Here is a 16,615-nt window from a genome sequence, read left to right on the forward strand (position 1 = left end):
AAAGGATGCTCCTCGTAAGAATTTTTCCTATTAACAATTGAGTTTTTAAAATAATGTAAAAATTGTGTTTTAAAAGGTGTTGTGAAATGACTGATAATGTTAAAAATAAATAAAAGTATTTAGTATTATTTGTTTTTTTTGGTTTCCCACAGTGTATCCTCAAAACTTTCAACCAGAGACTAATCACTATTCATGTCGGGTCGGCCCACGAAGGGGGTAAAGCACTGGCCCAGGGATTCTTTTCAAAGTGCAGGTAGCATGACTCGAACTAGGGAGCACACCTAGTCGAACCAAGTACAAGCACTCTGAGACCCAGCGCCGAACCGCTTGGCCAACCCCACTGGGTTAAAGTATTTAGTATTATACTATCATATTTCTAATACAACTAAAAAAATCATATTTCTAATAATATATATTTTAAAAATATAATTATGTGTTTTTATGAGCTTTTTTTTTTAAGTGGTAAGGGGTAACTATATAACATATACCATACATTTATTAAAATTTTATGTATCGAGTCATAAAACTGGGTCAAGTATTTTTTTTTTTTTTTTTTTGAGAATCGGGTCAAGTATATAATTGATCTAATTATGATAAATAGTTAATAATACCCATTATCTAATTCAATTAATTTATTTGGAACAAGATTTAGGTTACAGTTTAAATTGAGTCTGGTCTTGGTGTAAAACACATTGTTTACAGCCTCCAATAACAACAAGACACATTAGCAATTTCACAAACTAATGAATAGAGCTTACCACACTCAATATTACCTTTTTAATACTATATTTCAGAAAATTAAGGACCCATTTGATAAGATATTTCTAGCAACGTTGTTTAAGTTTTGTAGAAATACGTGTGTGAAAAATACGTATTGTGATATTTAAACAACAATTTTCGTTATTTAAACACCGTTACCAAATGGAATCTAAAGCTATAAAAAAAAACTATGAAGAACCACCGCTTCAACTTGGCAAATGCCATTGAATAAGATGTCTTTAGAGTTTGGCAAGAGAAGCTAGAATTATAGTCAAATCTCATCACAAATTTAGAATTGATATTACTCAAATAATTGAAAGGCACATTCAAATATATAGACATGTGTTGATGTTGGCCCCGTGTGGCTTGAATTACCAAGCCCAATTCGGTCTTCAAAACCGAATACAACTAGGAATATAAATCCAAGTACAGCTGACCTATGACACACACACACACACACACATATATATATATATATTAGGTTTGTGTTGTAGGGCAAGAGAGAGTTAGACAATTCCTAAAAACCTAGCAGCAACCGCATAAGAAGAAGAATAGTGTTTTCTTGTCTTGTAGGTGAGAGAGAGTTAGGGTGTATTGGGATTTAGGTTTCTTAAAAGTGTTCTTATGCATTATTGTATTTCCCCATTTTTTATGGTGAAATTTCTCCGTCGTCTCCTTGGTGGTAAGCAGTTTGCCAAACCACGTAAATTCTTGTGTTCTTTGTGTGTGATTGTTATTTAATTTTCACTAACTTGCTGTTATTGATTTGAGTCTTGGGGTGCTATTCGCACAACAACATGTAAATTGTATTTTGATAAAAATTCAAATACCAAACTTCCAAAATATCTAAAAATTAACTAAAAAAATGTATAGTTGTAAACACCTAATTATCCAAGCTATGTTACATATTAGAATAACATTATATCATTGTATACTATATAATGTTATAGGATAACATCTATTAATTAAAGAGAAGAAAAAAAAAAGATAAAAAAAAAAATTAAAACATAACCAAATTACATTAACCTAAAGTAGAGTTCAACACAAAATTTATCAACCTAAAGTAAATATGCAATAAAAAATTAAAAATCCACCAAAAACAAATAGAGACATAGAGAGTATTTACCTTTTGTGTGGGCAAAATATTGATTGAATGTAAAAGAAAATAACGATTTTTTTTATAGTAAATAAAATGGGGAGAAGAATAATCAAAATAAAAGGAAGATGAAGTGATAAATGAGTTGTAATATTAAGGTATATAGTAGTTGGGAGATAAAAATGTAAAAGTGAAGGGAAAATGTTGAGGACGTGTAATTGTAAGGTGAGAGAAAGTGTAGGAAATAGGTGAATGATGTGTCTGCTAATGTGGTGCTATAGAAGCGTAATACTTATTAAGAGAGGAGTTAGAGCATTTACATTACTGAATGTAAAATAGAAAATGTGTCTAATTTTACACATTTAGTTCCAAAATTCTCTCACATTGGTTAAGCTAAAATTGTGTAAACTTACATAATTGTTACAATAACCGTGTAAATATACACGATTAATGTAGTTTTGTATTTGATATATCACTACAACAAAATGTATTTTTAGTGACAAAAATTAGTGAGAAAATATTTTTCGTCACTAAAAATACAGCTTTAGTGACGAAATATGAATTTCGTCACTAATAATGAAAAAAAATTATAACATTTAGCGACGAAAAATAAATTCCGTCGCTATTGTGATCTGGAAAATGATCGCCAACGGAGAGAAATTTTGGCGCCAGCTTAATTAATCTATAGTGACGAAATATTTTGTCGCTAAAAGTTGAAATTTTCAGTGACGAAATATTTCGTCACTGTAGGTATTGCTGTGGATAGTTTTAGTGACGAAAATACTTTCGTCGCTATAAGTAAGAATTAGTGATGAAAAATAGTTGTCACTAAAAATAATAATAGTTTTGCACTTATATGTTTTTAGCGATGAAATCACATTTCGTCACTAAAAGTATGTTTTATATTTCGTCACTAAAAATAATAATAGTTTTGCACTTATATGTTTTTAGCGACGAAATCACATTTCGTCACTAAAAGTATGCTTTAGTGATGAAATATGAATTTCGTCTCTAAATTTTAATAAAGCTTGGGTTCTTTAGTGACGAAACTGACATTCGTCACTAAAAAACATAAAAAATACCTTTTGCGATGACAAAATGAGCATTAGCAACGGAAATATTACGTCGCTAAAGACCCCTATATAAACTAAAATGGTTTTAGTGACGAAATATTTTCGTCACTAAATACTGTTTTTAGCGAGGAAAACATTTAGCGACGAAAAAGTTTTTTTCTTTTTTAAATAAATCGGACTTTTAGTGACAAAATTTTTCGTTGCCAGGACTTTTAGCGACGGGGCTATAGCGACGAAACGAATTTTGTCACTAAAAGTCCAATTTCGTCACTAAAGGTTCTTAGTGACGAAAAACTGGACTTTTAGTGACAAATTTTTCGTCACTAAAAATACATTTTGTTGTAGTGTATGTTGGTGCAAACACAATAATAATGGAAACAACACAAATAGAAACTGAATAATACGCTGAATATTATTAATTTGAAGAGATGAATTACACAACACTATTTGAACTAAGGCGCGGCACTCGCTTTCTTTAAGGAGATTCAAGCCCTTGATTGGCTAATCTTTGTAACCGGTGCAGACCTTCTCTGACTTGTCTCCTCCAGGATACAATAGCCCAACAAATGTTGTATGGCTAGAATAGCTTTTGTACAAAGTGTTCAAGCCCAAAGCTCCACCAGAAGAACACCTTTCTTTGACTTGAAATCTCTCAAGTATTTAGGAATATTATTGAATTCACTCTCTCACACAATACTCTTTGCTTTTAACTATTTCTCTTCATTCACTCTTGATATGAAATTAGTCCATAGCATAGCCATATATATAGTCTTCTAACCCCTCACATAACCTACATGTTATTTATTAATTTAGAAAACTTCTCTTAATTTATTTAATCTAACTTACATACAAGTAACTCTTTTTTAACAAATTTTATTATAACTCATCTCTTTATTCATCTTCAATTATTTTGAGTTTTAACATATTTAATTTAAAATGTACTAACATTCCCCCACTCATTTAATATTAAATTTGGAAAATGAGAGATTACTAGGCAAAGATGGATTATTATGTATCATGAAGGTGTGCTCTGCATTGAACCTTCACTTAGTGAAACAACAATCTCTACTCCAGAGTCAGTATTGGTCTCCGACTTGAACTATGACTGCTTAAGGGAAATAAAATATTATTGCTCACACATAATGATCTAGGTGTTGACATGAGCTTTTATAGCTAGCACTTTACGGCCGTGTGTTGATCCCATTTTCATGAATGTATTAGAGATTAAGTCCAAATCTCATAGGGAGCGGCCCCACCCCCACACTCACATAGGTGAAATTTTGTCAAGAGTGCTCCTGTAATTCTGACACTTCACTCATACGAGCTACAAATTTCATTAAGAGTTTTTTACTCAACATTTCCACATTACAGGATAAATGCACTTACATCATAGGGATGAACAATTAAAAAATTATTTACAAAATAAATAATTTAAAAAAATGAATAGTGCATTTCTTACGACCATTGTATGATTCGTTTTTCCCATTGAACCCAATTCTCAGGATCTCTGGTCCTTGGATTGGATATCCTCATACATGGCTCATGATTCTATGGACTTTAGTCCCATCCCCCTTGATGTATTCCAGACCCTATCTTTTGCCAAGGCCTTGGTAAATGGATCTGCAAGATTATCATTAGATTTAATATAATCCACAGTTATGATGCCACTACTCAAAAAAGATCGCATGGTACTGTGCTTTCTTTTTATAGGTCTAGATTATTATTGTAGTAACGGTTTTTAACTCTACGAATTGTGGCCGTGCTATCACAATGAATTAATATAGGTGAAATTGGCTTTTCCCAAAGTGGAATTTCATATAACAAATCTCTAAGCCAATTTGCCTCTTTACTAGCTGAAGCTAATGCTATTAATTCAGCTTCCATTGTTGAATTAGCAATTATTGTTTGTTTTTTAGATTTCCAACAAATAGCACCACTACCTAAGGTAAAAATATAACCAGTGGTAGAGAAAGAATCACTTGACAAAGTTTTCTAATCGGCATCACTAAAAGCTTCAATCAAAGCAGGGTTCTTTTTATAAAATAAGCCATAGTTTTTGGTACCAATTAAATATCTTATGACTCGTTCAATAATTAGCCAATGATCTTTACTAGGCTTGCTAGTAAATCTGCTAAGCACTCCTACTGCATATGCAATGTCAAATCTAGTACAATCAGTAGCATAACGCAAACTACCAATGATACTAGCATGATCCTTTTGATTGAAAATCTCATCATCATTATTCACAGGAAATAAATGAACACTAGAATCAAAAGGAGTAGCTACACTTTTGTGATCATGAAAATTATATTTTCTCAATATTTTCTCAAAATAATGTGATTGATCAAGATATCTTCTATCACATGTTTTTGTAATTTTCATGTCCAAAATGAAATTAGCCTCATCAAGATCTTTCATATCAAAATGGCTTTTTAACATATTTTTTGTCTCATTTATAACATGCAAATTTGAGCCAAAAATCAACATATTATCCACATAGAGGCTAATAATAACATGTAAATTATTCCAAGATTTAGAATAAATACATTTATCACATTCATTTGATTTATAATCATTCTCAATCATGCAGGAATCAAACTTTTCATGCCACTGCTTAGGTGCTTGTTTTAAGATATATAGGGATTTAGTTAGGTTACATAACTTGCTTTCTTGTCCAGGCTCTACAAAGCCTTCGGGTTTATCTATATAAATCTCTTCCTCTAGGTCCCTATTTAGAAAAGCAGTTTTTACATCCATTTGATGAATTTTCAAATAAAAAATTGCAGTAATAGCAATTAACAATCTAATAGATGTAATTCTTGTTATCAGAGAAAATGTATCAAAGAAATCAAAATCAGCTTTTTGTTTAAAGCCTTTTGCAACAAGTTTAGCTTTAAACTTATCTATTGATCTATCCAGTTTCAACTTTTTTCTAAGGACCCATTTACAACCTATAGTCTTACAACCTGGTGGAAGATCTACTAATTTCCAAGTTCTATTAGAAATTAGAGATTCCATCTCATCATTTACAGTCTCTTTCCAAAATATAGCATCAAGTTAGGTTAAAGCCTCTTTTAAATTTTGGGGATTTTCCTTAATGTTAAAAACATAATAATCAGGACCAAAATCCTTTTCAACTCTAGCTCTTTTACTCCTTCTAGGTTCCATTTCAAAATTTTCTTGATTTCATAAATGTGAAGTAGAAGAACTAGATTGTGACAAAATATTTTCTTCACCCCCATTATTTTTCAATTTAAAAGGAAATTTTTCTTCATGAAAAATTGCATTACTAGATTCAAAAATTATTTTATTTTCAAGATCAAAAAATCTATAAGCTGCACCATTAATCGCATAACCAAGAAAAGTATAGGTAGTTGCTCTTATACCTAATTTAGGTATTTTAAGGTCAGTAAGGTTTCCATAAGCAAGACAACCCCATACTCTCAAATATCTCAAATTTGGCTTATGTCCTTTCCACATCTCAAAAGGTGTGGTATGTGATTTTTTATGTGGCACCCTATTTAAAACATGACATGCAGTTAAAATAGCTTCACCCCAAAAATGTAAAGGTGCACCAGATTCAATTAACATGACATTTGTTAACTCAATTAAAATTCTATTTTTTCTTTCAGCCACACCATTAGAAGCAGGTGAATATGGTGCAGTAGTTTCATGGATAATTCCCAAAGACTGAACAAATAAGTTGAATGCGCTTAATTCATACTCGCGGCCTCTATCACTTCTTATTCTTTTTATTTTTCTATCGAATTGATTTTCATCTTCTTTTAAAAAATCTTGAAATTTTTCAAAAGCATCACTTTTATTTTTCAACAAATAAATAGTTGTATATTTTGAGAAATCATCAATAAAAGTGATAATATATCTATTTCCTCCACGAGTTAAAATTCCCTCAAATTCACATAAAATTGGAGTGAATTAACTCAAGCAATTTGGTATTTCTTACAACACTTTTATGAGGCTATTTTGTAATCTTAGCTTGACTACAAGTTTCACATTTTTCAAAATCTTTTGACAGTCTCAGAATTAATCCTAAACTACTCATGATTCCCACATATCTACTATTTATATGACACAAACGAGCATGCCAAACATTAATAGAAGAAAGTATATAAATTGAACTGGTAGACGCTTTATTATTCTCAACATTCAATTTAAACATTCCATCACAAGTATAACCCTTGCCCACAAATAATCCCTTTTTAGTAATTACATAATTATTAGATTCCATAGTTTGCTTGAAGCTAGCCTTGTTAAGCAAAAAACTTGACATCAAATTCTTCCTCATGGATAGAGTATAAATAACATCTTTCAATGTTAGCACACGTCCAGAAGTGAATTTCAATTCAACCTTACCACTCCCAAGAACCTTGGTTTTACTAGAGTCACCAAGCATAACGGTTTTTTCTTCTTCAAAAGGAGTGTACAATTTGAACCAATTTTTGTCATTACAAACGTGCCTATTAGCACCAGAATCTGCCCACCACCCTTCAACATATTGCACCATATTAATGTCTATAATCATAGCCACTAAAGGCTCTTCGGTTATGTTAGCTTGCAGGACAGATTCATGTTTCCGAAATTTGCAAAATCGAGCAATATGCCCACTCTTGCCACAGACAAAACATGATCTATTAAATTGATCTTGTGAAGGGGGTCCTTGGTTCTTATTGTAATTTTTATTCGGGTTTCCCCTTTCTTGAGGTCAATTATTATTTTTAAAAGCTTTCTTTTTAGGCTTTAATTGACCATTTTTAGAAAAATAATTTTTGGGCATATTATTATTAGCTGAAATAAGGTTTACCTTTGTGGTGGAATTACCATTGCTCTCTTGTGTCATGAGTGCATCTTGTCCTCTAGCCTCCTCCTCCACACGAATGCATGTGATCAAAGTCTCCAAGGATGTCTCCTTTGTTTGTGCCGCAAAGTCTTTTGGAACTCCCTCCAAGATTGTGGTAATTTATCAATTATGCCAGATACTACCAAATTGTCTCCAATCTTTATGCCTTTGGATCTCAATTCTGCCACAATCATTTGGAAGTCTTGTGCTTGATCCACCACCGATTTTCCATCCACCATTTGGTAACTGAAAAATCTACTAGCAGCATACTTCTTTGCATCAGCCTCCTTGGTATCATACTTGCTTTGTAAAGCTTTCCAAATTTTCTTGGCAGAATTGTAAGTTGTATCATAATAATCATAAAAATGATTGGCAAGACAATTCAAAAGATAAGAGCGACAATTATATTCATCTTTTGTATACTTATCTATTTTTTCTTGATAGAGACTAAATTCTTCCTTACTCATCTCATTGGTAGAAACCTTTGATGGATTTTTGTCAGTGAGGATGTAGGCAACTTTGAGAAGACTCAAGTAAAAGAGGACCTTTCCTTTCCACCTCTTGAAGTGGGCTCCCTTAAAGCGAAAGGGCTTGTTGAGATCTCCAATAGGCTCATTTGGTTTCTCTTGTGTAGGCTCCATGTGTTGAATCTTCTTAAAATTGTTGGTGCAAACATAATAATAATGGAAACAACACAAAGAGAAACTGAATAATACGCTGAATATTATTAATTTGAAGAGATGAATTACACAACACTATTTGGACTGAGGCACGACACTCGCTTTCTTTAAGGAGATTCAAACCCTTGGTTGGATAATCTTTGTAACCGGTGCAGACCTTCTCTGATTTGTCTCTCCCAGGATACAACAGCCCAACAAATGTTGTATGGCTAGAACAGCTTCTGCACAAAGTGTTCAAGCCCAAAACTCCACCATAAGACTTTTCTTTGGCCTGAAATCTCTCAAGTATTTAGGAATATTATTGAATTCACTTTCCCACACAATACTTTTTGCTTTTAACTATTTCTCTTCATTCACTCTTGATATGAAATTAGTCCATAGCATAGCCATATATATAGTCTTCCAACCCTTCACATAACCTACATGTTATTTATTAATTTAGAAAACTTCTCTTAATTTATTTAATCTAACTTACATACAAGTAACTCTTTCTTTAACAAATTTTATTATAACTCATATCTTTATTCATCTTCAGATATTTTGAGTTTTAACATATTTAATTTAAAATGTACTAAAAATATATTATTAAGAGAATAATTAATTAAGAGAGGAGTTAGAGCATTTACATCACTGAATGTAAAATAGAAAATGTGTCTAATTTTACACATTTAGTCCCAAAATTCTCTCACATTGGTTAAGCTAAAATTGTGTAAACTTACATAATTGCTACAATAATCGTGTAAAATATACACGATTAATGTAGTTTTGTCTTTGATATATTATCAATTTTTCTCTTTCTCACTCACTTCTATGTTTGTGTCTCTTCCCCTCACCTCTCCCTCTAAATATTTTATTCTCTCTCTCTCTCTCTCTCTCTCTCTCTCTCTGTTTAAACAACACATAATTTCTCTATAAATGCACCCACCATCACCACCACAACCCATTATATTACACGATAATCCAATCACAAAATCAACCCAAAATCAAAGGAAAATCAAATCCAAAATCAATGGAAAATCAAATAAAAAATCAACCCAAACCCATCAATGGAAAACCCAAAATCAAACCTTCAATAGAAATCCCATCAACCCAAACCCAAAATCAAACCCAAATTGTCACTGACACCAAGTATGCCGTTGTTGCCTCTGTTGCTTTGAATGATCGTTTCAAAAAGGAGAGTAGCGATCCGATGAGGAATAGAGAGGTGGAGGTCATGGCTCAATGTAAGAGAGAGCTCAAAGGAGAGAGAGAATATGAGGGAAATTCTTAAGAGAAAGAGCGAAGGTGACTTTGTGTGAATGGATGAAATGAGGAAAACTATGTGAGTGTTTGTGGTTTGGGATGAGAGAGAGAGAGAGAGAGAGAGAGAGAGAGAGATTAAATTAATAATAAAAAAGAATAAAAAAATTATTTAAATAGAATCAAGTGTAGAATAGATAAACTGATGTGGGTAGTTTTGAAAAGTGGTTATGTTAAAATAGAAAAAGTTGGTTCTTAGGTTAAAATAAATAGAAATTTTTATATATATTGATGTGAATGGTCTTACTCTTCAAAATATCCAGAAAAATGCAAGATACAAGATTTTCTAAAATATATTTGAAAAACTTAAAAAAATTTAGAAAACTTTATAGGAATTGGAATTTTCATCTATTGATATTCATTTGAGCTGTTGTGTGTGTATAGTGGTATTATACTCATACAACACACATATTATAAAAAATTGTATATAAATCAAAGAAAAAATTTCAATACTATAATTGAAATTAAAAAATAAAACAGATAAAAAAATGAAATAAACAAAAATTACTTTTGATCACGTGATTGAAAGCACATAGAGTGAGACTAAAAATTTTTTCGAAACCAAAAAAATAAGATAAATGAATAAAATAATTTATAGTAAATATTAAAAACCATCTTACAATTTTGAAACTTTTAGTAATAAATTTTAATCACAGAAATATTCAAAATTCTTTAAAAATATCATGTTAATTATTTATAATGCATCACATGACAAAAACATGATGGATAAGACTTGACTTCCCATTGAAAAAAAAAAAAAAAAAAACTATGGATAAAACTTGAATTTTACATAAACATCTAGTGTGACTAGAGCATTTTTCTTATTAGTCAAATGTTTTTTTATTTATTTCAAAAGCGATATTATTGTACCGTCCTTACAATATTTATAATTGAACATGTGATGTATGTACATTACAAATTTTAAATGAGTGATGTATACAAATGACATATCCTATCAAGTGTGAGTGAATAATCATCGATTTTCTTTAGGTTTGGTTGGTAATTAAACTTAGCTCAATTGGCAAAATTTTTAATAGTCAAATAAGATATTTGAGATTTGATTATTTGCTTATACCAAAAACCTAAAATCAATGATAAAAAAATAATTATTATAAGAGTCAATGTCATAAGTAAAACTTTCTCAAAAAAAAAAAAAAAAATGTCATAAGTAAAAAATATATCCCAAAAGTAGAAATTTTTTTTTTTGGGTGTAGGTGTGTGTTTGGGCCCATTACCGAGCCCATTGCTCACCCAAAAAAACGAAAAGAAAAGAAAAAAAAAGACAAGCCTGAGCCATTGAAATAAAAGCGCATGAGCCTGATCCAAACCCGCAGAAGATTCCATCTCCTCGGCCATTAGGGTTTTAGGGCTTATTCTGCTCATAACAGAAGGGTTTTTGTCTCTCTCTCTCTCTAAGGACAGCCGCGCTTGATTTCAGAGTCCGGTGGCAGTGGAAAGGAGGTTCTACTCTTCAACTTGATAGAAATTATGTGTTAGAAAACACTTCCTAGTCCTAGGACACAATTTGATGAAAAAAAATTTGATTTTTTTCTTTGAATCCCAAACTCTTCCTAGCATGTTGTTTTAGCTTTTTTTGATCATAATTCTTTCTGGGTATTGATGCTTTTGTTATAATATGCTTCAATTTCATTACTTTTTGTGAGAAATGTTGACAATTTTTGCTTGTTGTGAATGTTTTGTTGTCTATAGAGAATAATTATAATTGCAAGAAAAATCAATGGGAAAGAAGAGAAAACAAATTGAGGCTGAGGTGGTGGAACCTGAAGAGATTCCAGAGAGACCCAAGAGGACGCTCTTGGGTTGGAAAGACAAGAGTCAAGTACCGGACGAAGAGACTGATTCTAAAGTTTTCAGGAACAAAGAGAAGGTTCTTATCACTTGCTCGCGCCGCATTAACTACAGGTCGAAAATCTAGTTTCCTTTGCAAATTGCACACCCCTTGTTATGTGAATTGTGTTTTTTGGTTTCACTAGTATATTGATTCCGTCTGCGCTGTGGTGTGTAGGTACCGTCATTTGATGTTGAATATGGTTTCTATCTTGCCACACTGTAAGAAGGATAACAAGGTTGAGTCGAAGGCTACTAAAGGCGCCACTATGAATGAGCTGGTTGAGCTACGGAGTTGCTCTTCTTGTCTGTTTTTTGAGGTGATTTTTTTTACTTGTTTTGGTGATTACATTGGTATGTTATTTTTTGAATTGGGTTTATCGTAAGATTACATATTTTTTGATAAGTAGTAAACTTTTATTGAAATGAAGACAATCAATGCACCCCATGTACATAGGAGGTGTATTAGGGTAGCTACAAAATATCAGTGAACATTACAAATATCTAAGAACTCTTCCAAATTGGAAAATGAATGACCACTCAAAGCAGGCATCCAATCATACACAGTGCATAAGAGAAGAAATTTCAAATCCAATGTTGAGCGTTCAACCCCTTCAAATTTACATTGGTTCCATTTTCTCCAAGTGGTCCAGTTCACATGTAAAGGAACTGCCCCCCAATAAATCAGCACTTCGGTGTTTACTAAAGCTTTCTTTTCAACAAGCCAACAAATCCAACTCCCCATTGGGCTAAACCCAGCGAAGTCCATATCATAAGATTAATTTTTGGATAGATTTATAGACCTTGTTAAAATTTAAAGCTTTACTCTTCTGTATTTCAGTTATCATGTGTGGATGAATACCCCTTTTCTTTTTCAGTGCCGGAAACATAAAGATCTTTATCTATGGATGGCAAAATGTCCCAATGGGCCATCTGTCAAATTTTTAGTTAATGCCGGTGAGCTTCTCTTTTGGTTTCTAACTACATGGTTGTTATGTATTAATGCCTGATAGAAATAATCTTTACCCATAATTGAAGGACTGCAGATCAATTAATTTCATCCTAAAAAATATGTTTAATTTTTCTTTTCATAGAAATTTAGAAAAGTATGGGCTATCAATGTATTTTTTTTCCTTTTCATTTCCAGTGTACACAATGGAGGAATTGAAGCTTACTGGAAATCATCTAAAAGGGTCTCGTCCTATTTTGACTTTCTCAAACAATTTTGATAAAGATGCACATTGGAAACTTTTGAAGGAGATGATAATACAGGTATTGAGGTTTTGCTTCCTTACATGAAGCGATAATTTTTTTTTAATCTAATTTTTCATATGGAAGAAACCGTCAATTTCTCACTGTCAAATTAATTTATAAATGACATTTTGAAATTCAATCTGCCCAGAGAAAAGGCAAATCTAAAAATCAAATCCGTATGATATTTGCTTTTGTGATGCAAGGTGCCACTGCAGCTCCTTATGTACTATATCTTGATATACATGGTAGCTTTCAAAAAATGGTACTAACCAGCATCATGAAGCCATCAAAATAATTTGGACAGATGATTGTTGTTATTTGATTTTTCACATTCTTTTCTCAAATTACCCACGGAGAGTTTGTTACTACAATATTTTGGCTCATTTCTCTTGGATTTTGAGATGTTGAGGGAACGTGCTTGTTGCTTGTGCCTAGAGGTCATACCTACTGCACAAAGCTCTCACTTTTGTGGGGCCGTCTAGGATGGGTTATTGGTAGGAAACCTTAACTCAAATTGTTTTTTGAGAGGTTGATTCCTAGACTTGAACTTGCAACCTATCCCTCTTTGGTGGAAGGCACTTGCCATTGCACCAAGGCTTGACCTCATGCTTGTGTGCCTAATTACATAAAATGTTTTGTTTTGAATGTGGACCCAGTATTGCTATAAATTGGATTTTTAATTGGGACCTATATAATAAATTAAGTTTGTTTCTGATCAATATTATTGTTTCTTAACTTTGTCATTTTATGATACTACTCTTTTACAGTTTATTTATTGTTTTTTTTTTTTTTTTTTGGGGTGGGACATAATACTGACATATTCTTTGTTCACCTTTCCAGATATTTGGAACACCAAAGGAACACAGGAAATCTAAGCCTTATCATGATCATGTGTTTGTTTTCTCCATTGTTGATGACCACATATGGTTCCGGAATTACCAGGTTGGTTGAAATGTAAATTCCTATTAATTTGATATAAAATTATGCAGAAGGATTCATAATGAAGGCAATAATTTAAAATTCAAAGATTGGTTCTGCCTTTGTCCTATCATATATTTACATTGGGATAGATATTATATAAAAAATATTTTAGGTTAAATTACTAATTTGCTCTGCCAATTATTGGGGAAAAGTTCAATTTAGTTCCTCACATATTAATTTTGTCAGTTTCATCCCTCCACTTTCAACATCAAGTCAACCTTGGATCTCATCAAGTCAACTTTCTCCAACTATTGGTTGAGTGTGTAACTTAGGAATAAAAAAAGAGTTATTTGATGGCTATTTGGTAGAAGAAAGTATGTGGTTAGGGTTTTGATAGGGAAAAAAAGAGCTTGATTTGAGGTTTTAGGAAAGAAGGAAGATTATATGGAAAACTCGTACTCCACCAAGGGAGGCTTTCTTTCTTTGGTACGACTCTTGGAATGGTGCTCTTGATTTGAGGATGTGAATCATTTATTCCTATATTGTGTGGTGGCTTGTGAACTGTGGCCCATGATATTATGTTTGTTCAGTGTTTCTTGGGTGATGCTGTTTTCAGTTTAGGAACTTTTAATGAGTTGGCTAGGGAGGTATGGGAGGAGAGGCAATGGGGGACTATGGTCAGTGGTTTTATTGTGTCTCATGTGGTGTCTCTGACGAGAACAGAATGCGAGGTGCTTTGAGGGCCAAGAGCTCAACATGTTGAAGTTGAAGTACTTATTTTTGAAGTCTTTATAGGAGTTGACATTGTGCTCACTGTCCTCTTCGATTGAGTCCCTGAAACCAGAATCCAGTTAAACAGCGTCTTAAAATATTGCCTCCTCAATTCCAAAACAGTCCGTTAATTACCAGTCACCATGTAGGGTTAATTTTTAGATTAACTGCTGTTGATATCGTTGTCAGTTTAACTGCTGTTGATAAGATGTCTTGCATGATGCCACAAGATCATAGTGATGTTTATGCTGATAAATTGTTGGTCAGGAGTTATGTCCTCTCTAAGGGTTAGTTTTTGAGGTATACTCTAAGAAGGAATTAATTAATGCTGTTAATGACATAATTCATTTATCTTGTGATTTTTGCAATCTTGCTTTTGTAAATTCCTAAATCACCAGCTATAGCAATACAAGGTGATAATAATACATTTATAATTTTCCAGCAGTAACTATGGTCTTCAGAAAAAAATAAAAAGAAGATAAAATAAAATAAAAACTTTGAAGATTCTCCTGGAGAAGTCAATTAAGTGAAAGAAGCAGGAACACGACACCCCCTCCTCCCATGCCAAAAAATACAACTGGTTCATTAGTGCTGAATTTTGGCATATTCCGTGATGCAATCCATTTTTATTTTTAGGGAAATCCTTTATATTTTTTCTGTATACTGGGGTTCTATTTTCTAAAAAAATATTCATATTAGTTTTAAAAAGAAGAAGAATAATTTAATAGAGCGTTCTCTAATACCGTGTTGTATTGTGTCTTTGGATTATTGTGCCAGAGCTGTCTCTTATTTGAAGATTGTTACTAATAATATCAATGCTTATTTTCTGCTTCTTATAATGCAGATATCAGATAAAGGGCCTAGAGAGGATCGAGAGAAAATGACCCTTATTGAGGTTAGTAGAGATTTGCTTCTTAAATTATGTGCTTTATAAGATACTTGTGATGGTAGTTTTAACACTGAATACACTTGTGTATAGGTTGGTCCACGATTCTGCTTGAACCCTATCAAGATATTTGGTGGCAGCTTTGGAGGCCCTACACTGTATGAGAATCCATTTTTTGTATCACCAAATCAGGTATTCATTGATCTTTCATCCTGGACTCTAGCGTTTGAACTTTTTTGTTTTGTTTCTTTATTTATTTATTTTCTCTTTTATCGTTTAAATTTCTTCTTAATAATTGTGCATTATGCTTCTCATTTTTTTGCTTCCAGATTCGCGCATTGGAGAAAAGGAAAAAGGCTGGAAAGTTTGCAAAGAAAGTCAAAGCAAAGACAAGGAGGAAGATGCATGAGTTATCTAATCCACTGGAGCCTGATGAGTTTGCAGATATGTGGAAAGAGTAATACTTTTGAAGGCCTTGACATTTTTGGTAATACCAAACAGAATTTCCTTGCCATCTTGTATCCAGCTTAAAGTGGCAGATTTTGGTTAACAGCTTGTGCCTTTCTTTTTGGATTGCCCCTCAACTGATAAGCTTATGTATTCAACTTGGGGCTTGTTTTTGCATCATCTATATTTTCTTGCTTCTGTTTGTTAGGATCTCTTATTTTTTCCTATTTTGTGTCCCAAACCAATAGATGCATGTATCATTGATGTGTGATCTTCCACATATCATATCATTTTTGAAAGGTTTAAAATCTCATCTATGCTTTCTTTCCATTGGAAATGTATAATGTTGGTAGTGCTTCATAGCTTTCATCAATGGGTTAATTATTATTTCCTAGATTTATGGCTTATCATTTTAAAAATTACTTTTCTGTAAATTCATGTTGAGGGAATCTGTGACACATCCTTGGTGAATAAATGTCTACCATGAAGTTAGAAGTGAAGAGGGTTGTGAGATTGATGGAGTAGTTTAGCTCTGACTAAAGGTAATATAACAATTATTGAGCGGCTTTGCAACATATTACTTTGTTAAAGGAGTGGAGTTTCCTTCTTTCCATTATAACATACGAATTTTAAAAAATTGTCACCCCAGTAGTCAGTAGATGCCCTCTGTAACGCCATTTTGTTGGCTTTACCAGAAATATTTGTTAATGTAGAAAGTAACAC

The 16,615-nt window shown here is 32.4% G+C and overlaps 1 protein-coding gene across 1 annotated transcript; it reads left to right on the forward strand.

Moving 5' to 3' along the window:
• The first annotated feature begins 11,076 nt into the window (after positions 1-11,076).
• On the forward strand, positions 11,077-16,257 carry LOC115958350 (ribosome biogenesis protein BRX1 homolog 1-like). Its single transcript, XM_031076758.1, has 9 exons — positions 11,077-11,226; positions 11,476-11,688; positions 11,792-11,933; positions 12,492-12,570; positions 12,761-12,885; positions 13,708-13,809; positions 15,404-15,454; positions 15,539-15,637; positions 15,775-16,257. The coding sequence occupies exons 2-9, from the start codon at positions 11,504-11,506 to the stop codon at positions 15,904-15,906; spliced, it is 915 nt and encodes a 304-aa protein (XP_030932618.1). The 5' UTR covers positions 11,077-11,226; positions 11,476-11,503; the 3' UTR covers positions 15,907-16,257.
• Positions 16,258-16,615: the final 358 nt, after the last annotated feature.

This window comes from Quercus lobata, chromosome 8 (genome assembly GCF_001633185.2).
Source record: "Quercus lobata isolate SW786 chromosome 8, ValleyOak3.0 Primary Assembly, whole genome shotgun sequence".
Taxonomy (NCBI): domain Eukaryota; kingdom Viridiplantae; phylum Streptophyta; class Magnoliopsida; order Fagales; family Fagaceae; genus Quercus; species Quercus lobata.